Source organism: Apteryx rowi, unplaced genomic scaffold, assembly GCF_003343035.1.
Source record: "Apteryx rowi isolate R43461 unplaced genomic scaffold, aptRow1 scaffold_129, whole genome shotgun sequence".
Taxonomy (NCBI): domain Eukaryota; kingdom Metazoa; phylum Chordata; class Aves; order Apterygiformes; family Apterygidae; genus Apteryx; species Apteryx rowi.
Window position 1 is genome coordinate 1218831 of NW_020447519.1, and position 23198 is coordinate 1242028.

At 36.7% G+C, this 23198-nt stretch overlaps 1 protein-coding gene across 18 annotated transcripts in view; it reads right to left on the bottom strand.

The window, feature by feature from the left end:
• Positions 1-23198, bottom strand: part of KCNMA1 (potassium calcium-activated channel subfamily M alpha 1) — a 545549-nt gene that overhangs the window by 130649 nt on the left and 391702 nt on the right. For all 18 annotated transcript variants that reach the window (XM_026056020.1, XM_026056024.1, XM_026056027.1 and 15 more), the window contains exons 12-15: positions 23049-23131; positions 20151-20220; positions 18187-18342; positions 2619-2728 (exon numbers count right to left, since the gene is read on the bottom strand). In XM_026056020.1, the coding sequence (XP_025911805.1) occupies positions 2619-2728; positions 18187-18342; positions 20151-20220; positions 23049-23131 (419 nt within the window). The remainder of the gene's footprint in view (positions 1-2618; positions 2729-18186; positions 18343-20150; positions 20221-23048; positions 23132-23198) is intronic.

Here is a 23198-nt window from a genome sequence, read left to right on the forward strand (position 1 = left end):
AGGAGGGGTAAAAGAGGATCCTCCATAGCCACATCCCATGTGCGCTTCCCTGGCTGCATTCACCTGCTGGAGACGTCCCAACTTGAGCTGTCTTTTGCCGGCTACCCTGGCACTATAACTCTCCCCTTCCCCTGTCTTTCCTAGTTTAAAGCCCTCCTTACCAGGTTGGCCAACCTGTTGGCAAAGACGCRCATGCCCCRCTTAGTGAGGYGGATCCCATCTCTCCCCAGAAGTTGTCGATCTTCAAATAGGGTMCCATGGTCGTAGAAAYGAAAASCCTGTTGCCAACAGCAGCGGCACAGCCAGTCGTTAACYTGGAAAGTCCGTCTCCTCCTCCTCTCRTCCATCCCCTCACTGGCAAGATTGAGGAGARGATGACCTGGGCTCCCAGACCCTTGACCACCATCCCCAGAGCTCTGAAATCCTGCTTGATGGTCTCCAGTTTGCCCTTGGTGTCATTAGCGCCCACAGGGAAGAGCAGCAGTGGGTAATAGTCTGAAGCGTGGACAAGCCTTGGCAGTCTTTGCATGACATCTCTCACACGAGCCCCTGGCAGGCCACAAACCTCTCTAGACAAGAGGTCAGGTCGACAGATAGATGCCTCCGTCCCCTGCAGCAGGGAGTCCCCCACAACAATCACCCGCCGCTTTTTCYRGGYGTTCCGGCARGGCACAGGGTCTGTTGTCCCAGGTACTTCCCTTGCAGCCATGCCCATCTCCTCCTCATCCTGGAGGGCACTAAACCTGTTCATCAGCTTCAGGTCTTCAGGAGGAGTAGGAGTCTCTCTCCTCCCATGAGCAGTGACCAGTTTCCAGCCTTCTTCTAYGATGTTATGATGTACCGTTTCACACGGCACAGAGCCCTCTGGCAACTCCACTGCTGCGGGGGGTTGGGACTCCCGAAGCTGCACGGTCTCCGAGAATACCCTGTCTATCKCTTGCTCMKCTTCYCGGATGCTGYGCAGCCTACTGACYTCCTCCYGTAACTCCCTTACCTGACGACACAGCTCGTCAACAGCAGCACACCTCCTGCAGGAGAGCTGACTGCCAGCCCAGGCCTCCCGGAGAGGCCCCAAGCACTTCCTGGAGCCTGAGACCTGTAGAGCCGCATCTACTGTCAGAGGGTCAGTCTGGGTCCCAGCCTCTGACACAGCAACTCCAACAGCTACTGGGGAACGTGCTGTGCGGCGTGTCACAACCATACCTGAGGAAACCTACACCACAGGGAACAGAAACAAAGGTTCCTTCGCGCGCCCTCCTGCGCGAACTGCTGCGCAAACTGCTGCCTCTGTTCGCTGCCTCTGTTCGCTGCGCTCATCATTTTCATGATTCTGGTTGGTGCAAACAGCACATACTACCATTTATTCTGAGTATAACACACAATTCTAGAATATCTTTTGAGATTTTCTGTTTACTGATACCCAGGCTTCTGCTTACATTAACAAACATTTTCCCTCAATTACCTAGTCACAGTCTAGTTAACACAGCGGAGGGATGGACTGTGAGCCCCTTCATTCCACTAGCAAACTGAAGACTGGGCTCTGGGCTAGCTATACTACAGAAAAAGCCAGATTTTCTAATTGCTAACATTCGCCTAACAGTTGTTTTTTCCTCATTCTTATGCCATAACCTATACTATACTGCAAAAATCAGGAAAGGGGACAAGTGAGAGGAGTTAAAACAAAGCCGTTCTCCTTTACATAAGAGATACTATCTTACTTCCTCCTCTATTTCCTGCTCTAAGAATGGAGTCTACAGAAGTTTTTCTGTGTTATCTAGTTAGACATCAATCTCTTCAAATGCCTAATAAGAAACAGACTCTGTTCTGAACAGGCCCTAGGAAAAGTGGTCCACAGTCTCTGCTGGGACCTCTTGGTATGGCTGTAATAGAGAACAATATCAACAGAAGAGGAAATCTGACCGTGCTAAACTGTCCTGACTATGTTTGTGACAAAGATATTTGTCCTAGAAACACTGTGCACATGAATCTCTCTTTAAGAGAATGCTTTGAGGACAAATAAGGATTTTCTGGAAATAAAACTGTACTATGGGTTATGCTATGGCTATACACTATATGCTTCAAGTATTCCCTTTTCACTACAGAACAGAACAGATATATTTTCTCTGACATATGTTTCATTTGTTAAAAGTGTATTGTAACCAGTTCCATAGAGCGCTGGATGTCACACCACTTACAGTATATATAACTCCATTACATCTGCTTCAATTAATGAATAATTTCCCTGAAATAGGACATAAGCCAAGATGGTGACACTGCCAAATACCATTCAAAGAATGGGAATCATTAGAAGAAACAATAAGATAGCACTTACAAATAAATAACTCAATTTAAATGGATTGCTGATTAATTTGTTCAACACTGAAAACATTTAGGCTTTCATTTATTATCACTTAGTTCCAAATCACTTCTAAAAACAGGCATTAAAATGTTTGGAAAAGTTCCATGCAGTGATTGCTTTAATGTTTATTTTATTGGATCCCATCTGATGCAGCGCAATATTAGGACTGTAGCAGAGTGAGAATGTCTCCTATGGAAACCTTTTATTTCACTTGAGAACAGGCAAATAATTATGTCTATTAATATATATTTATACTTACTCACAAACTGCAGGGAATGACAAACCCACAAAGGCACTGGATAGATATTCTGTATACATTTCATTTGCAACTCCTTCCAGATAGTATTTCTGCCACGTATCCTCCTCAATCTAAGAGAAAGAAACACAGATGCAGAGTTCTGAGTAAAACCAAAAGCTTCTTTGAAATATATAAACAACTGCTTAAACATGAATCAACCTTTAACAAATATAAATTAGTAGACCACTCCAATATTACGGCAATTAATATTGCTTATTTTTACAGGATTTCATGGAATGCCAAAAAAAGAGAGCCCACGTAATCAGCAGATTAAATATCCTATGTAAAAATAACATACTTCAGTTCTTGGCAAGCACATTCAGCATGAGGTGAAATAAGGTTGTGGAAAGTGTGAGGAAAAAATGTCTCAATTTTCTCTTTCTGAAAATTCTCCTTTAAAATGGTTGACTTACATTGTTAACTGAGTCTCTCTAGAAATGTCTCAATTGTTTTCACCTTGTTTAATATTGGACAGCATTCGAAAAACATCTGAAATTCTAAAAATCTGCTCTTCTCGGTATCTATGTAACTACTATGGAAATATGAGAAATGGATACACTGAAATTATTTTTTCAAGAGCTGTCAGTGCTTTGGGACAGCAGCAGAGGAAAACTTTTGCTGCTGAATTACTTTTGAAGATATCAAGGAAAACAACAGTCAGACGTGCTACTGAACTACCATCAAAAGCCCAATGTATTTGCCTAAACAGGAGTTTCTAGTGATATTTGAGACAGCCAGGCAATCCCATCAAGCTTCTGCCTGATGCCTTGGGATCTACAGATCCCATAACATTACTACAAGGCTTATAGCTCAGCCACTCTAAGGCCTCTCAAATGGCACCAAACACCTATATTAGGGTATCCGAACTGAGCCTCTCAGGATCCATCTGCAGGAATAGCTCTGCAATCCAAAGTGCAAATACAAAGCTAACTGATGTGAATGGAGATGCGGCCTTCTTAGGCAAACTGGGGTAACCACCACAAACATGCAGCCTGACATATCTTCCGTGAAACATTTGCTTCCAAATTTATCATATCACACTAAAATAGAAGAATTTCAACCACAAGGGGACATTCCTGAATATTTGACCTCTTTGACTTTATGAGCAAATTGTGTTATATGGGAACAGAGAACTTCATATTTGCAAGAACTATACACAGCACAAGAAAAGGTATGTATGATGAACAGTATGTATGTATAAGAGTAGCCAAAAACATGCCAATTACAGTAGACTGGCAAAAATAATGTGATATATTGCTTTTTTATGTTACCACATTTTCATTAGCCACAGTTTGACTAGGCAGTAAATAAGGAAACAGAAGGAAAGAGAGAGATTGAGAGATTATTTTCTGAACTAAGGCACATTCCTATAGAGCATGGAAATATTTATCTTAAAAGCTAAAATGCCTAATATCTTAAAAGCTTATGCCTAAAAGCTGTATTTTATTCTTTTCAATAAAAATAAGGAAACACCTAGTTCCACTTTTTAGGTAGCCTCATTATGGTCTTTTCTTACTGAGCAGAAAGTGAAAAGATAATGAGTTTAGATGTAAAGGTCAAGAGAGTGAGTAATGAAAACCTGCGTGATGAATGAGAAGATATTCTTTTTAGAAAGCTATCGGTAGAGATTAAACTACTTCAGAGGCTGAAGTACCAAATACTGCTTGATTTGAGATGGACTTAGATAACTCTCCCTCTTAAACATTTCAAAATTTGTCTTTTTCCGATATCCCCAGCTTTTCTCAAAGTTCAGTCTACACTGTGTAAAAAGATGACAATGATGATTCTACAATAAATAGAGCTGTACTCAGGGCCAATGACATGACAAAAGAATGTTTTGGAAACCATCTGTCCTTGATGTAAATTACAGCACATGAGGCTCAAGTGCTTTAATCTACACTGCTGATCTTGCTCGTCTAAAGTCCCTGAGCCAGTGTAATTGCACCCAAATAAATACGAGCCAGATTTTCTGTCCAATACATGCAGAACTCTCAGCATTACAGAAATCCTTATCAAAGAAGTCAGTCCAATAAGATAAACAACTTTTCACTGCTTTAAAATCTTGTACAGCTACATTAGTGTCCACTATGTCAAATATCTGGGCTAATATCCAGTCAGTGATTTTATGAAACACCTTATGGCAGCAAGTCATACAGGCTTGTATATTCTTTATGGTAAATGCATTACAGTATGTTAGGAAGAGTCTGTTTTTTGTTATGAATATATACTCCATATTGCAATATAAATGTACATCTCTGTTGGTATTCAAGCAAAGAAATTAATACATGGAAAGTAAGTGACTTGGGTAAAAGTGTCCAAATCAAATTTTCAGCCATTCAGCAATTAATCATAAGGAGAAAAGCATCTTTAAGCAAGCAACAATTTATCTTTGTTCTATCAAACTACATCTGTTTTTGAACAGCATTAAAACAAGAGGCTTGTGCATAAGATGTAGGACTTAGAAACTAAGTTTCTATGTAGACTCAAAAAAGCATAAACATTTAAGACAGAAAAAATTAAAGCACATACTCCAAACCCCAGCCAATTCAGGACTATGACCTACAACACACTGTATGCATTTTTAATGTATCAAACAACTGGCTTTCTACCTCTTAACTTGAAAAACAAACTCATGCCTACATAAATGTCATTTGTGACTTTTATGGATATTAATCCTATTTTTTAACTAATTCATTTATATTGTTGTTTCATTAATTGTACTTCACATTATTCAATTCTAAATTATGCTTCTAAACCAATTTACAATCAGACGAAAATGCTAATTGTGTAACAACACTTTTAAGCTAAGTATCTAAAATCTGACCATTAAGTATTTAGGAACTGAAAAATTTTACCTTTGCTTTTTAAATCTCACATTCTGTAGAAAATAAAATAATATGAGCAGAAATTTTAAAAGTAAACTACATGTAAAAACAAAAGCAATACTTGTTACTGAATCCTACTCATTTTATAAAACTCTAGAACAATTACATTTTTCTTATACCTCCTTATACATTTTTATAAACACTTAATATTTTCTAAAACATTTAAGCTTTTCTTCTGTGTTCCATATGCTTACTCTAGTTCCAAATCATGAAACTCTCAAAAACCCATAAAATCAGAAACCTAAAGAAATACAGTGATGTTCTTCTTCCTACTGCTATATTTGCTCCTTTGGAGTGCTCTCTTCATCCCTGCTCCACTTGCCTGTGGAGTTCCCCAAGACTCTGGACTTGATCCTTCTTTCTTTCTATTCTCTACCATATCATTAGCTAACATCATCCAAAATACCAAATGAACTGTTTCTCTATGTTAATGATCTGCATATCTTGCTTTTTATTTCACTCTCAACTTCTTTATCCAAACTGAAATCTCATCATCTTTGAAATCTCTTATTGGCATCTATGAGTACAGCCACCAACTCATAAGTGCTTTGATGGAGACCTCATCATCTCACTTCCCCTCCATCAGTCTTAACACCTCCTCTTTCAACCAATTTGCACACCAGCACCATTGTGCCTATCTTTAAAGCTCATAACATAGGTATCTTCTTTGCCTACTTTAACTTCTTTTCCAAGCCCAGTCACCTATTCTATGCTTAATCTGTGCTCTTGTTATCCCATTAAACAAAAGCACACCAGGATAATCTGCGAAAAATTCACAGAAGAGTTGAGGTTGGAGATCATTCGGTCCAACCCTGCTCAAGCAGGGACAGAAATTGTCTAAATCATGTTAGAAAAGTTTTCACTTTTAAAAGTTTCAAGAAACAGTAAGATCAATTCAGTGTCAAACTAGTAATTTATGGATAACTAGTACAAAAAAACCTCAGAGATACAGTACTGTCGTAGACGCGAAGCTCAGTGAGCAAAGTCAGGATTGCATTATTCATTACTAGCAAGTAAAGCAACGGCCCCAGTGAAAGACTTCAGAAAGGGAATTACAGCTGAGCCTCTGTGGTTGCAGAAGCATGTGTTGAGTGCAGTGTCCTAGCAGTATAAATGACAGTGACAGCTGTGCTAATTGTCTAACTTGAAGAAGCATTTTCATAACATGTCCACACATGGCTTTTATTGAAATATGATCATGATAACGCTGACCTTGTTAACCTCTTTCACAACTTAGAAGCATCTCTTCCCTATAACAACCTGATCTACAGCTCGTTTAAACCACTGGAAGCATCTCTACTGATTCTGACAAGCTTTAGGATCACTGCCTGAACAGAACAAAGTAGAAAGACATCACAGTGTATTCTGACATAGCAATTTAATAGTTAATAAAAATAAATTATTTACTGGTGTGACATAAATTTCTCTCTTGTACACACACAATTTTCCAGGATTTAAAAAAACAAATCTGAATTGCACAGCTATTATAACATAACTTATGGTATTTTACACAAGTTTACATTTTTATCCTACAGGCTCAATACTAATTTGGGATTTACCAAATTATTCAAAGGGCACTCTTTCAAAAGAATGTTCAAAAAAAAAAAAAGTTCAGAAGAACAGAAGGATTGCAGCAAATCTATTCTTTTTTCTTTTTCCTCTCCTGTTGATGGGCTGCCAGGTAACCAGTTACTTCAGTTCTGGAAAAGTAAACAATCCATTTCAAGTATAAATTTCAATATGGAGATGATCCAAATCATATGCTTCCTGACAAGTGGACTGCAAACAATCAAGAGAAATTTCTTCCATAAAAATAGTTTCATCATTTGTATACCATGTGGGATGCTAAAATGGATTTGCATTGTGTTACTCTTCACCACACACAGAGTAGTCATATCACATTTTTTGTAACCCTTTTATTTACGTGAGGCTTGCAAATGTTGCTGATCAGCAGTTCTTTATATACACAAAACAGATACAGTGCAGGCAGGGTAAAAAACAGAATAATGATAGCAATGACATGTTTGTGACTTGTGCTCTATTTTGTGGCTTTTTCTTAGATCGACACCACCTGGGGTTGGAAAAAATACACAAGGAGAAAAAAGAAAAGCATAAAGAAAATCAAATAAGGCTGTACTCTGCTTTTCTGCTTGTTTCTACTTTCTATTTTTTTCCCTTATTTTCTTCCCTTTAAGTCTCTGGTTTTGATTTGGAGCAACTGCAGGTCAGAATCATATTTAGGTGCTCACTCTCAGTCAAGGATCCAAGCAAGGACTACCAAAACCAAACTGATTCAAAAAGCACTGCAATGGATCAAGCTTCTTAGATACTGGTAGTGTTGAATTCACCTTCTTGAAGTGATTATAGTTTTGGAGCTTAGGCTAACATGAAATTTTGATTAATGAATTTAAAGAATTGCTGATATTTGGGATGCTAGGAAAAGAAAGAGCATCATCCAGTGTGTCATCCAGTCCATATCTGGACTTACTGATCCTTATCTAGTACTAATTACTTCTTATCTATACTTATCTAGACATTAACAGTAAGTTGTCAAAACTGAACTGTTAATGCAGAGATGCAAAACTCTGTCCCATATACAGCTAAAAAATAGGTGCCTCATATGTCAGTGGGCTGAAAATAACGAGGAATAATTGAACATTAGGCAAACTCTACAGAAGGAAACAGAGGTGACTTTGGGGTAACTTTGGTTCAAGATGCTACTAATCAAGGTTACTAGCACATATCACAAATCTCAGTTACTAAAACTATGAAAGCTATTTCATTATTGAAATTAACACCTTAATTCTAGCTTATCTGAAAATGTTACTGTGCTGATTTTAACTTGAAAAACAAAGAAAAAAAACTACAGACATTTTAACTTTATGGTTATAAAAAGAATTGTTACTGCAAACAGAACTGCTCTATCCTATTTCAGCTCGCCTCAGAGCAGACTCTGGATACTTCTGTTGTCTACCTTTGTATAATATGAGCTAATAAAGTTGAGACAAAGAGAATAGATTTAATTTCAGAGCAAAGTTTCCCGCAGCAAACCTTTGCTTGTTATCTTGTACAAACACATTCCAGCAGAAAGCATACATCTCTCTCTATTAAGTATTAAGGGTTCCAGGAAGCCAAATACGTTAGTTTGCTTCTGATATCAAAAACTGACGAAAGGCTTTATTTCCTATTTGTAGTTATCTCTGTGGACAACTGCAAGTTTGAGAAGTTAGGAATTTAGATAAAACCTTGTGTTATTCTTGACTAAGAATCTCAGAGATCCACTGGAAAATGCTTTCTTGGTAGCCAAATGGTTGGTGATCGGTAAAGCATGCAAATACTTTAGAGTCTTTGCTAGCAGAGTAACTAATGCAGAAGTTAAAGCCACCCAATGTTTAAAATAGAAGAAAATGTAGCAGAAAACCTGCAGTGAGGAACACCATAAGGCCCAAAATATACAAACGCAATAGCAGTGAACCATTTCTGCACAGAAGAAAATCACCTTGATAGTACTGGATCCTGCTATGATTTATTCTCTTCCCTTTTTGCTTCTCTCGTTTCTCTCATTATTTTCCTTTTCTTTTAATCTCTCTGTCATACGCCTCTAGAATAAAATGTTCGGGCCTTATTCAGATCTTATGTAAAGTATAACTGTTAGTCCCACATTTTGAGGGAGGAGTGAAGAAAAAATTCTGAATCTTTTTTTCTCTAAATCAGCAAAAATGCAGAGACTTTTTTCAGATTTTTGAATGAAGTATGCTTCAGAAACAGACTTCTAAAACACCAAAGCCTGTAAGTATTTAACCTTCAGCACATAAAATATCTACATGAGAACATGAGAAAAATAGTCATGCATACATTAAAAATGTCCAACTATGCTTGATATAAGGCTCTAGACTTTGGTTTAGCTTATAATTCAGGGAAACAGGCAATTCCTATAATCACTGACACCACTTCCGACTGCAGTTGAATAGGGAAGAAAAATTTTTAATTTTTTTGTCAGGTACTGAAGTCTCCTGTGTCTTTTTAAATCAGTTATTTAATATATCAGTTTTGGTTTAAAGTCATGCTTACATGCTTTGCGTGTTTATATCTCAGACCTCTGGAGTTAAGCAGAACCCAGGCAATTTTCTTCAGCCTATTCTTTTTATTGAAATTATAGAAAAATATTTTCAGGAGAGATTTTAAAATCAAACTCTACTATACTGCATATTGTTTATAAAAAGCTCTCCTTCATACTGCATCATTTCTACAGAGCGTAATCACATTCTTTGTGGGTAAGATCTACTTCTCTCTGCCATTGCCCATCATTAAATTTTTCAGAACGGAGTTAGACCAGGCACCATTGTTCAAAATCTCAGTCTCAGCTGAATCAAAAATAAAACTCAACTCTCTTCACACATATTCTGTTTCTAGCGCACAATGTTTAGGAAATATCTCTCCTAAAGTATGTCCTTGTGTGCACTAGTTTCATGACGATAGATTCGCATTTTTCAAAAGCCAGAACATTATGGAGACCACATAATCCACCTCAGAACAGCATCTGAGTAATTTTTATATAAAGTCTCCTTTAATTTGCCCTTTATCCGCTCTTGCATTTGTACTCTTTTGTCCTTAAAGCTATATTTTTTGATGTTCCAGATTATGGAGGAGAATATTTATTTTACATAATCTGTTCCTTTGGTAAGGTTTACTACTACTGCCATTATTTGCTTAGTTTTAGATCAAGCCAAACAGATGCAATTTGTTCTTGTGTGCATTTTCAGATGAGCTAATTTCACTTTTCTTAAAGTATCTGAACTCTGGTTTCCCAACAAATATATTCCAAAGATTAATTAAGAAGCTGTGCAGAGAATCTGCCTGAAATCAAGCTGTCTTTAACATTTATGGCTTGCTTTTTGGCTAGGAGACTCAGGTGCCATACCACCACTTTTTTTCCTTCCTTATGAAACTGACAGCCTAAGAATTAGCACGGCCTTTTCTCCCAACAAGCTGCAATAAAATACGCAACTAGGAGCAGCAGAAATGGACCAAAAGAGGTGAACTGGAGAAAAAGAAATCCTCCTAACTAGTTAGATGAAATGAGAGAACCTCTTCCCTTGACTGATGCAGATGACAGACAGCTGCATTCCGAAAGGCTACCTTGACTTGTTTCTGTATGCACCAGTAACAGACCAAACTTTCAGGTCCATAGGATCAGAAATCCTCTTGAATTGAAAAGTAGCTTTTCATTTCCATAATATCTAGAATTGGATAATTTTCTTCATAGAGTTGTAGCATAATATTCTCCTCTGTAACATAACCAATATGTCCTGGACAGCTAATCAAGCTAGCAAAACTCAAATGATGAGGAAGAGCAATGCTCCATTCATTCTTCAGGAGCAGCTAATTTAAGAGAAAATCAGTTTCTACTGTATTAAAACTTTTGTCAATTAAGCAGAAACTATTTCAACTGGAGAAGCAGAATGTTTTGAAATCAGAGCTCACATGCTTGTTTGCCATTCCTAACTGGAACTAATGAAGGTACAACAGTTTTTCAAGGGTGATTCTCATTTGATGTATTCCCTTTTTGAACTTGAACCTCCTCCTTTAGTCATGCAAACACTGTACATCTCATGTACATGACCATGCAGCAACAAAAGGCACTGTGCTATATCCCTTTCCTTGCAGAGAATGAGCATCTTTTTTTGTGAAAGACTTTTCCCTGCATGATCCTAATGAGAAGGCTTTGCAGGTCATTCTGTTATTTTTATCCCTGAAGCAGCTAACATACTTCAAATACCTACTGTAGCAACACACACAAATGTAATATTCTAGAAAGTATTGGTGGTTTCTGATACAGCAACATGGAATCATTCACAGTCTTATACTAGTGAACACATGACAAATTATGTAGAATAAGTGTATAGCCTTCTCTTTCACTTTTGAACTTAAATCATTGTAAAATATTATCACAGGGTGCTCTGTTGGTACAAACAGTAAGTAGTAATTTGTCTTCAGAAACCTTGCAAACTCTGGAGAACATTTTAACAGTGACAAAACAGTTATTCAGATCACAGCTGGAAAGTACGGTAAAGTGAGTTTAGACAACTGAGGAGCTCACAGAGAATATGCCACACCACCACAGTGGTTTGAACACAGATCTCCCAAGTTCTCCTCTTGTACTGTAAGGACAAGTCTATCTTATCCTGATTATATTATACTGTGACTCTGGTCTCCTGAATACTCATAAAGCAAATTACCCACTGATTCAATAGTCTATACAAAGAATGGTTGGAAAATGACAGAGTATACCCCAAGAAAAGAAATTTAATTTTCATCTGTATCTTTTTTATCAAGTGGCAATGCTCCTATCCTCTTTTCTATCTGTATATAGATACAATACTGACATCAGCAAATACATTTAAATAATACAATCATTTTCCAGTGATACATGGTGACAGAGAGATGAAAAAATGATACACATCTCACAAGCACAAACATTAATATTGTCAAGAAAACCCCTAAATCCTCAATACATCCAGCCCAACCCTTGGCAGTGTAATTATCAGCAGCTATGTAGCCCTAACTGATCAATCTTATCCACAGCATTCACTTCTCAATGCAATGACGTAAACAGTAACATGAAAGAAATTGAGTATATCTGAACCTGAGGATGCTATATCATCTCTACTGTGAAGGTCTAAGATTCACTGCTAAGACAGAGAACTAAGGCTAGAGTTGCAGTGTCACTTGGAATATTATATTGCATGCATTTAGTGGGAAAAGCACAGCGAAGATGGTGGAGTGTCTTTATAAATATTAAGGAAGTGACATGAAAAACTCCTTTAGAGCACAATGAAAGCAGTTGTAATGTCTGTTCCCTAGCATTGACTGAGCTCAGCTCATCACCATCCAGGAAAGAGCATAAAGCAGTAATGCCATTGAGAATAATTTCAGATGTTTGGAAGAAGACTGTACATCTGATATTTTGAAATACATTTCCATTGATAAACCCAATTTTACTGAATAAAAAAGTCACAAGAAAGAAGCATAGTAAATTAATGAGTTGATTCCAATTATTATATCTCCAAGACAGTACTTGAACATCGTAGTTCTGTTATTAAAGTGAATATGCTTTACTCAAGTGGACTAATTTTTTTGTTCAACATACATGTCCAAGCATGCAGTATTTTATCTGAGAGCACACAGTGAGAAAGTTTGAATGGTCTTTCCAAAATTAGAAGGGTCATATGAAAAAAAATGAACAAAGCATTGTAAAAACCTTGGGAAAGTTGTTATCTATTTGCTTTTTATAATAGATATATAACTTGTTCTTCAAAAATGTCCAGAAGGCTAGATGGAGAAATGTTTTGGAAGAATTGCCTAGAATGTAACATCTTCACAAGTGCAATTTTCTTGAGCCCTAATCGAGGTGTTCTTTCAATCATGCTACGTTGTCTTTCAAGAACATGAAAAGTGTTCTGGGAATGGGCCCTTAAGGGGAATGATGGATGCGTGTGCACGTGTGTGTGTGTGTTAAATTTTTCAGGAAGGCATGAGTTCTTGCAGGTGTGGGAACCACTGCCTCATTGTGGAGCATGATGGAATCTTTTTTGTAGCTTCCAAGACAGGGACTCCTGCTTCCACCTAAGCTCTGAAAGCTTCCAGGGTCTCTTCATGTGTAATTTTACAATTCTCTTCTCCTCTTCCTTAGCACTGTTCTTTTCTAACTGTACCTATGTATGAGAAGGAGGAAGTACAAGTGGAACATCCGTCTTTGTGTAAGGATACTGAAAACAAAACAAAACAAAACAAAACCAACTACACTGGGAAATTTTAGAGCAATCCATTCCACTTTAGTGGAATATATTCCACTATATTCTTGACTGGTAGTTGAAAAAAGTAGTGCAATGTGTTTTAAACATTTCCTCCCATAACATCCTTTTAGACTACCCAAATTGCTTGTGTGGGTGTCTGGTTTTATTATACCTTTAGACATGGATATCAAAATCTGACAGATAAGTAATTGGCTGAAAGCAATTCATACATTCCTAGCAAATGTGAAGCTTCTTAGATTTACAGTCTTATAATTGAATTTCCTTAAGTATTATAAATTATCAACTACCTTTTTACTCAAATGCATTGTCTCCTTAAATCAAAGCTAACAAGTATCCTTAGTGGTATAAAAATTCTACAACCTGAGCCAACTATTTCCACAGTTCTTTCTGTATGCAAGAATCTTTTTCAAAATTGATAAAAAAGAATATGTTATAAAACATCAAATATGTGAATTAAGATTAGCTCTGATTTCTGAGATGAGATGTGCTTTTTCATGGTATATGCTAATATACAGTCTTGTAGTAGGTCAAATAAGAGAACTAGCATTTTTGAAATACTGTAACATCCAATTTTTCTTGAGATACTGCCCTTGATGCGTACGGACTCAAAGGTATACAGGTTCTTTTTTAAGTAATTAACTCTCAAGTTTATGAAACAAGGCAGTATTCCTAACCAAACATAATGCAAAAGGTAGATTGGTGTCAATCTATTTAAATGAGAGGCTGAAAAATACACTCTGCTGTAGACTTCAGGCCAAGACAAATGTATTACTCTGGCTCACAAGGAGTGATGTTTTATTTGTAATTAGTACACGGTTTTGAACCACACCAGTTTTTAATTGCTAGACTGTGTGATTAGAAAGATTAAATTTATGCAGACATTTTTAGAGAATACATCATCTTTGGAAACAGGCTATGTTAATTTTTGATCTAAGGCCTGTGGGGAGAAACTGGCCCAGTAAGAAAATTGTTAAGTATCGGGTATTCTGCTTATTATGCCGTGTCTTAAAAGACCTCACCATAAACTGAGATGTTGCCAGTGTTTTTTCTACATTTTCAAGTTCTCTTTCATTTGAAGAAATTCGACAAGAAAAACTTAGTCTCATACTTCAACACTGGTCAATGCTGCCTAGGTGGCCAAAAACAAATAGAAAGTTATCTGGTGTGTTCCATGAGTATATGTAAGCACCTAACTGGTGTAAATTTGTGTGCCTTTATTATGCCTCTCTCAGCCTGGACTAGGAAGCAGTGTAGTGGAAGAAGCGGGCATTGAGTACATGTTGTGAGCAACAGCTGCCAAAAGAGCCCACAGAACATTCCTACTCTCAAAATAGCTTAGAGAAGAACTGAGAGTGCTCTGGATCATTTTTCAGCTCTGGAATGATGCCTACTGTCTTACCAACAGTGCGAACACAAAACTAACTTGTTTTGTGAACTTGCCTTACATTCAAGGACCACATTCTGTATTTTATTAATTTATGTAACAATACTAAGTCATGCTGGACTGCATGGTTGTACACAGGGACAAATTTAGCTATGTCTGCCTTTTATTCTATTTACTTACTCTTTGCAGTATTTTTCATATGGATAGACTTCTGGTATACATTTGCAAATCCAAACAATACAAAAAATTGCACTACAGTATAGTATTTCAATCCTGTGCTGAGACTATGCAAGAGTCTGAGGTCCTTTATTAATACAACATTGACAACATTCTGTGCTATAAAAACAATAGACTATTAAAATATGTTTAAGGTGTGGAGGTGTGGAGGCTTTTTCCTTAACACATCACTGTATTGTGCAATCTTTCCTTCTTCCTTTAAGTGTTTACAGAACACTTTTTGTGTTCTTGAAATTGTATGTTACGCAACCTTTTTGAGCTGATTCTCTTTTTGTTCAATTTGGCGCAAAAGGAACATAAAAGATTCCATATGAGATGACATCTCTAAAACCAAAAGGAAAATATTAGACACAAGTATAATATTTTGAGGTTTCTTAGTTTGTTTTACCTTTAATACTGGGCAGAGAGTTTACACAAATCATTTTGATGTAAAGTAACACATAATGAGTTAAATGTGTGCAATGTCACCATTAATTATGTTCATTTGTGTTTGACTTATGAAACATTTATGGCACATCAAACGACTTTCTAATCACGTTAGGATGGAGGAGGAACAAACACCTATTTCAAGCTTTTTTTTAAAAAAAAACAAAAAAAAACAGAAATTCCATAAGTTTTCCTGATAATCTTCTAACTTGTATATGAGACTCCACTAATAATGTTTGCCTAAGGAATTTATGAAAGTCTGACAGTATTTAAATTCTGCACTCTAATGAAAAGAGCTGGAACTTCTCTTAGTGGAAGCACATCTTTCTTTTCAATAGAGTCCTCTTTAACAACTCCAATCAATGCAGCACAGTCACAGCTGCTCTCCTACTAAATACACTGTTGGTTCACGACCACCACTTATTAATAGCTTCCTCTTTCAGATAGAGTTTCTAGAGTGAGATTCTCTCTAATTTGGAGAAAGGACATCATTTCAGTTAAAGAAACAAACCTCTTGCTGTCACCAATAGAGTTGGATTTTCATGATAAGAAACATGCCTCAATTCTTGTATGTTTATTTTGCTTTAGATTTTAACATACTCAGAATTATTAGTTCCTTGGAAATGATGACATCCATTTGACTCATCTGGACAATCCTTTCTTAGTAAGATAGCAGACATCTTTTTTAACTAGCAGTCTTGTATTCTCCCAATGCAGTGTCTGACTGTTTTTCAGTGCCATCTGAAGATGGCATTTGAAGTAATACAAGTTATGGTGTATGCTCACCCTATTTTGAAAAACATCATGTATACGATCACATATCCTCCTCTAAATCAGATTCACTGCTAATCTCATGTTTCTTCTGTATAGATAGAAATACACAGATGGAATCAATAAACTGCAGAATATTTCAAAGCCCATCTGGATTCCAATAGAAGATCAGAATGTTTTCCACCTTAGTGAAGGGGCAAAGTGCCTTGCAAAGCTGGGCCTGCAGCTGAAAACTGTTCACCAGTTAGTGAGTTAGTCCAGTCCTTCACTTTACTAAAAATATTAGATTAACAGTTTATTACCTTATCAAATGGAAGTATAGAAAGCATGGAGTTAAAGATGGACAAGATAAAGGCATAAAAGTGGTCAGAACCTTTAGATACATTTTCTGAAAAGATGCTACCTTTAAGTTTGTCCAATCATCTTATCTACAAGTTCCAGGCCATAAACAGGTCTCTCTCTGGTATGGTACCCTGCAAGTCCTGCATTTGTACATTTTATCACTTTTGAATCTCTCAAATTTCTCACTGCAATTTTACATTCAATATTACAATAACTTGCATTAAGATCTAATACTTGTCTGTCTTCCTGAGAGAAAAATGATCGCTTCTGATTTTGGAAAGACAGAAGCTGAATAGAAGTTTCAGGTCTACTTCTGAGGTCAAGAGCGAGTCCATAGAAAAGGTTGCTTCAGTCATTTGGATACATGAGTGTGACTGTTACAAATGCCTGAGACCCCTGAGAATGTCATATTACCATATTAGGTAAGAGGAGGGAAATCAAAATGACCTTCAGGAAGAATGCAGATCACTAGAGATACAGTTTTCCTTTGGGATATAAGTAGAGAGGATTAACATCAAAGTGAGCATACGCTGATGAATCATAGGCAGTTCCCAAGTTTGGCTTTACTAAAATAAAATGGCTTTTTTTTCATAAGATGAATAAAGATGCAAACAGCCTAACTGCAGACATTAAAGTGAAAAGCCTAGGCATGTTTCCGTATTTAAAATGGGCATTTTTTGACAATATATGGTAGTCAAGGATATTTTTGACACACAAGAGTCTGTGGTCTCCAAGTCTTTGGGGACTCTGAAGGATCCCTCAGTTAGAATTTTAGGACTGCCAGGACTTACTTCATGAGAAGTAAATAAAGACTCACTGCCCTTTGTTGATATGTACACCTCTACAGGCACAGTCCTGTCTTTCTCACCCAATGACATTAGGCTTCTTTCTTTACCCACTTGCACAATGAACTTGAACTCGACCATGGCCTACCTCATATTCCAGTGCTTTCTGTCCCCTAATAACTCTCATGGGATTGGAAACTGAACCTCCTTTATGTTTGGAATCAGTGTCCCAAAAAACAATGATGAAGGAAGCACTGATTGCTGCAGTCAAGGCCTTGGTCCACTGAATTAGTACAGTTGCTATATAAGTCTAGGAATAATTGGTTTACAATTTTGCCATGTAAGCCCAAAAGAGCTCTTTGACCGAGGAGAAACAAATACATCAATGATGTTGTAGGATGTTTAGGCTTCAGTTCAAACACATGGTCCTTATTTACTCACAGTCAGAAGTCCACTAGCCACTTGATGTAAAAGAGTAAAATGATCTTTTTTTTTTCCTGGGCACTTTGTTGCCATATGGGATATATATAAATTATATCTTTGTTTTAACAGTGGGGCTTTCTTGACTGATAAACATGTGGTTTGTCTAAAACAAAACAAAACACAAAACACCAGAAAAATCTCCCTAGAAACGGATGATGCTTTGAACAATCATTTAATGGCCAAGTACCTGCCAAATAAAAATAACATAGTTTTGATAGAACCTGGCTCACTGCCCAATTTGTAGCAGAGAACTTTTGTGTGCAAGTGTGCACTGTCTTTTTTGTCTTACAAAAGTTGTTAATGTGTTCCTATCTGTTTCACATTTGAGCCACGCTCTCTATTTAACCCTCTGACAAACTGAATTGTGTAATAATACATTCTAATGAGACAAGACATTACCTTTATGAATGACCTCATAGAGAAGAGGTTGGCTAACATTGTTGAAAGGCCTGGTGCCAGGCAGCTCTGAGCTATGAAACCCAGCTTGAGCTCTGCAAGACAAATTGCATCATCCCCTTCTTTCCAATTCCAGCTTGGAATATTTAGCAGATGGGCCTGAAAAAAAAGAAAAGAAAACAAACCCACAGGTGAAGACCCACAAATACTTTTGCAAATAGATACAGTACACAGTATTCAAGGAGATAGCAGTTAATGATTTTCTTTGTTACTGCCTTGATTTTTTCTGAGTAGGGAAAAGCACCCCAAATATTTAAGAATATAATTCTATGTTGAAAACTGTTCCAATCTTACCTATTTTTTCATGCCATATTCCAGCTGCATAGAGCTGGCTGTGACACTCTGCTAGGCCCATCATCACACCTGAATGAACCACAGAATGTTATGAAGTTTTCCTTCCTTTCACATATTCCTTTTACAGCAGTTCAACCTACTCTCTGACGGATAAGGCACATGCATAATACATAGAAATCTAATATAACTTAGATTACAATGCATATGATGCTGCAGCCTATATAAGACACTGTCATATACTAAGGCATATAACATTTGTCTTTTTTTTTTAATTCCTTTGGCCCTGAAGGAAAAACACTTGACTCACTGAAAATCTAAACTCTTTCCTCAAACTGCTATTTATAAGGATAGCACAAAGAAAAATAGCTAATCAAAACAGTCTTCCAGTGTCTACATTGTTCAGTTCATTAGGTATTAATAATTTTCAGTTATTGGTATAGTTCTTTTGGACTCTCTCATCTTCCTTGTAAAAATGCACACACATAAGCATACAGAAGCCTTCATGCTCTTGTTTCTCTTCACAGGTTAGTATCACTGTTCAGCTCTTTGAAAAACATTAGTTCTTGAAAACACATTTCATTAGAAATAAAGTAAAAATGCCATATTTAAAAGATCTTTTCCTCTGACACCATTTAAAGCATAGAAACACTTTGCTTTTATTCTGTAAAAACATAAGCTATTCCATTCATGTACAGGAAGAGGACATCACAAGCAACAGTAATTGCTCTTGTTCTAGCCAGAGGTTACAGGTGCAAGGAGCTGCTGGCAGTGAAAAACTTCTGAAACTAGATTATCATACCTCATTTAAGGAAGGTCTACCCAGCCAACCCTTTGCTCTAACACTGGGCAGTAGTTGATACTTTTAGAAACAATACAAGAAGTAGATCGTATATGAGTAATCTGTCCTTTGATATATTCTCCCTAGCCCTGTTAATCTGCAGTTTATGAACTTCCTCATCTAAAGGATTGAATGCATTGACTTCATTGTGTTTAATGGCCTCGGATTTAACAGTCACAAATTTGCCCAATTCCTTAAGTGGATTCATAACTTTGATCTCAATAATATTTTGTAGCAACAAACTCCACAACTGAAATATGTTTTATGTGAAAAAAACACTCTATTTATTTTGTACTTGCTACCTGGTAATTTCAGGTCTACATTTTCATGCATTTCAGTCAATCACCAATAAAGCAATAACTCTGTGTATTTTCTTAGGTATCCACAAAAAATTGACTTCAGGTGACTTGCCTAAGAGGCCACAAATTCATCCTGGATAGCTCTATTGAACTAAGTTGGGCAAAATTTATAGTAGCTGAGTGGTTAAAGCTCATCTGGAACTGTTCACAGTTCAATGGGAACTGTGGACAGTCTGCAGCTTTGAGAATTAGATCCTAGGTGGTTAATAAATGCCACAAGATTTTGATAAGGTCCCTTGCAAATATAAATACAACTGAATTAACCTGTAACTGAATTACATGACAGAAAACTTATAAGGATGTTTCTGTTTGGGAAGAAAAATGCTTCCCATCAGCATATCTAGAAAAAAATGTGCATCAGCAAATGCAATGCAGGAAAAAGGTCTGGGGAGAGATCCTGTCAGTCTTCACATTACCTTATTGTGATACTGCAACATCTGAGTGATAATTCTTATCTTCGGATGATAATTCTTTATGGAAATTACTCTAGAAATAAAAGAAAAAAAACAATTAAAATAACATTTTAGCTAGTGGAACATTTGGATATTGTATCATAGTGCCTCTACTTCACTGTCTTGTCAAGTACCACAGTTAAAACTGTACTCTTTTATTCATCTTGCTGTGAAACACAGTGACTGAAGACAGACGAATGCAAATTTTACATCTAGTCAAATTAAGTTACACTAGAAACACCAAACTTCAGGAATTATTCATGTGAATGACCAGGCTGAATCCTCTTTCTGCAAATTCCTCTGATGGAATGTATAGAAAAAAGCTCTTTTTTTTTCCCTTTTTCAGAAGTTCTGTTCAGATACCCCACTCATTGTGTTAAGCAAATAATACACTAGCAATTATCCTTGTGTCTTAAGTGATTCCTTGTTTCCTTGAATCAATGTAATTGATCAATTTTCCAATGATAAATATGTGAAAGAAATCCTTTTTTTATTTTTTCTCTTTATTTATTTATAGTTGCTAGGAATTTATCATATTTAAACACCTTGAATAATAACTTATTTGACATAAATCCACATGCAAACTCATCTTAATTTTTATAGATTACTCCAAAGCTCATAACCAAACTGGTATCTGAACTCCGAATTTAAAAAATACAGAGCTAATTCTGCAATCTGCGGTTTGTCTGTATTCTTCATTATTTAATGAGGCTAAGATAGATTCAGCTGTGTAGAGATTAAAATGGACTGGAAAGAAACATGTTTTAAAAATGAGTGGCTTGATAGCATATGTTATGAAGAGAGGAATACCTAATTTAAAAATGAAAAAAGCATATAGCAAAATTAAAGATTGAGAGAAACAGGTCAAAAATTCAGTTCTGTATTTACAAACTAAAGGAAGAAAAAGAAAAGAAAACAATCAAAAGGAAAAGAAAAATCTGAGTTATTATGGAATCAACAATCTCATCAGACTAAGGCGTCACAACTGTTTGCAGTAGTGTTCTGTAGGAAGTATCTTGCTGGCCTGTTTTGCACTTCCAAGTATACCAAAGGTTAGAGCATGAAACTGATACAGAGAGGCGTACGCACTGTTTTAATTTATGTTATCTTTTGGAAGGAGAAAACACGAAGCTTCTCTTCCTACTAATTTTCTATTTCTTACTGAATTATTCAATTAAACATTTAATTTTGTTCAATCAAATTCATTTAAATGTGAGCTCATATTTAAATGCACTTTATTACATTAAACATATTGAATCTATTAAGAGCACAATAATCTGCAACTGGAACACTTTTAATGTATTTATGCAGTTAAAGATAAAACAAGGTTTCTTGCATTGAATCCCAAAAGTGCACTTGGAAAATGAATTAGGCATGTTTAAGCCCTGCACCTTCCACAGGCCCCCAGAGCTCTTGCGCACGCTGAACTTTTTCCAGAAAGTGATTCTACTTATTTTTTTTTATTTCGCTTGTACCTTCAGTTCACAGAATGCAAACATCTGACAGCCCAATAAAATTGGTTCATAACACTTGGCCAATGCAGCATTAGCGAATTTTTAACAGATCTTTGACATTTTAATTTTCAAAAGGGCAGACTGATCTCATTAAAACTAAGGTTGTATGAACAGAACTCAAAAAATGGAACAGCTCAGCTTCACTGTAACTCTGTATTTGTCATCCACCAACTTACCCTCCAACTTACCAACTTTCTCCATCCTTCAGAGGATGTAGAAAGAAAAGCAAGGACAAGATCTTGTGCTCCCTAATGTGGTATGTGCCAAACGAACACAACCAGTTTTTGGTCTTCAGTGTAAAAAAGGAGGATGGCACTAGGAGACCAAAGGATCTTTACCATCATGACACACATGCAGATAAGCAGCGTCTGCGTAACCTTCCGTTAAGCAGTGTAATTACTTGCAGGAGCAGAGTTACTGAGGAGCAGTGAGGTATGAGGTGATTAAGGGGCCTTCAGGTCCATTGTTAACACCAGCCCAACACAACATTGTTGCAGCAACATAACTGCACTTCCTTTCCCCTTATTTTTATTGGGATTGTGTCCAGTTAAGCATATTTCAACTCTAGGGCTGACAGAATGATTGAGAGTACTAAAGCCTGTGTTTCACATGGCCACATCATCCTTTTCCTGATGTCTTAAAAAAAATGAATTATTGAGTAATAGGCACCAAAGATGGTGCCTATCAGTGGGCTTGGAGAACACTAACAAATTACTACATGATACGAACACAACACTAGTCACGTGGCAAATAAATGCAGCAGGACTCTGCTCTGGGTGCTCTTGGAGAATTAGTGTTGTTAACTTGGTCTGTCAGTTGTTCTAACAAAGAAACAGGAAAGGTTCATGTCTCTTTTGAAAGAGTTTTTAGAAGGCATCTCTTACTCTACGTAAATGAAGTTCTAAAGTCAGTTTCTGAAAAAGCAGAAATCTGAATGCATACATTTTTGTAGTTTATACTATTAAAATGCAATTTCTTGGAGGAAGTGCAATCCATATATCTGATGAAGGAAGGATACTGCAAATGAGATAAAAAGCCTGTACATCAGGCCCAAACTGAAATATATTAATTTCAAAGTTCATTTTTGGGCCACTCCTTCCTCTTTTCATCATTTTCTCTTCTGACACTATTTCAAAAGCACTTAAATTAAAGTAGTTTAGCCAAGAATTCAAGGTATCCTCATCCCTGAACTTTTGAGACAGCCTTGTAACACCTCCCCTCCCAAAAAATTGTGGCAATGATCAAGTGCAACAGATCAGCAAATATAAAGCCGACATAATATCTAGACACCAGAAGCTAGCTAATCAGAATTAAGAACACAAAACCTACTCAAAACTAATGAGTTTACCTCATAATGTTGGAGGCATCTTCAGCATCTGGGTCAGCGCAGTATTTATTGGCAAGGATTAGGCACGCATCTGCTGACTCTATCTGAGACACCAAAGAAAAAGCAAACATAAATAGCAACTTTGGTTCTGTATCTTATTTCATTAATAAT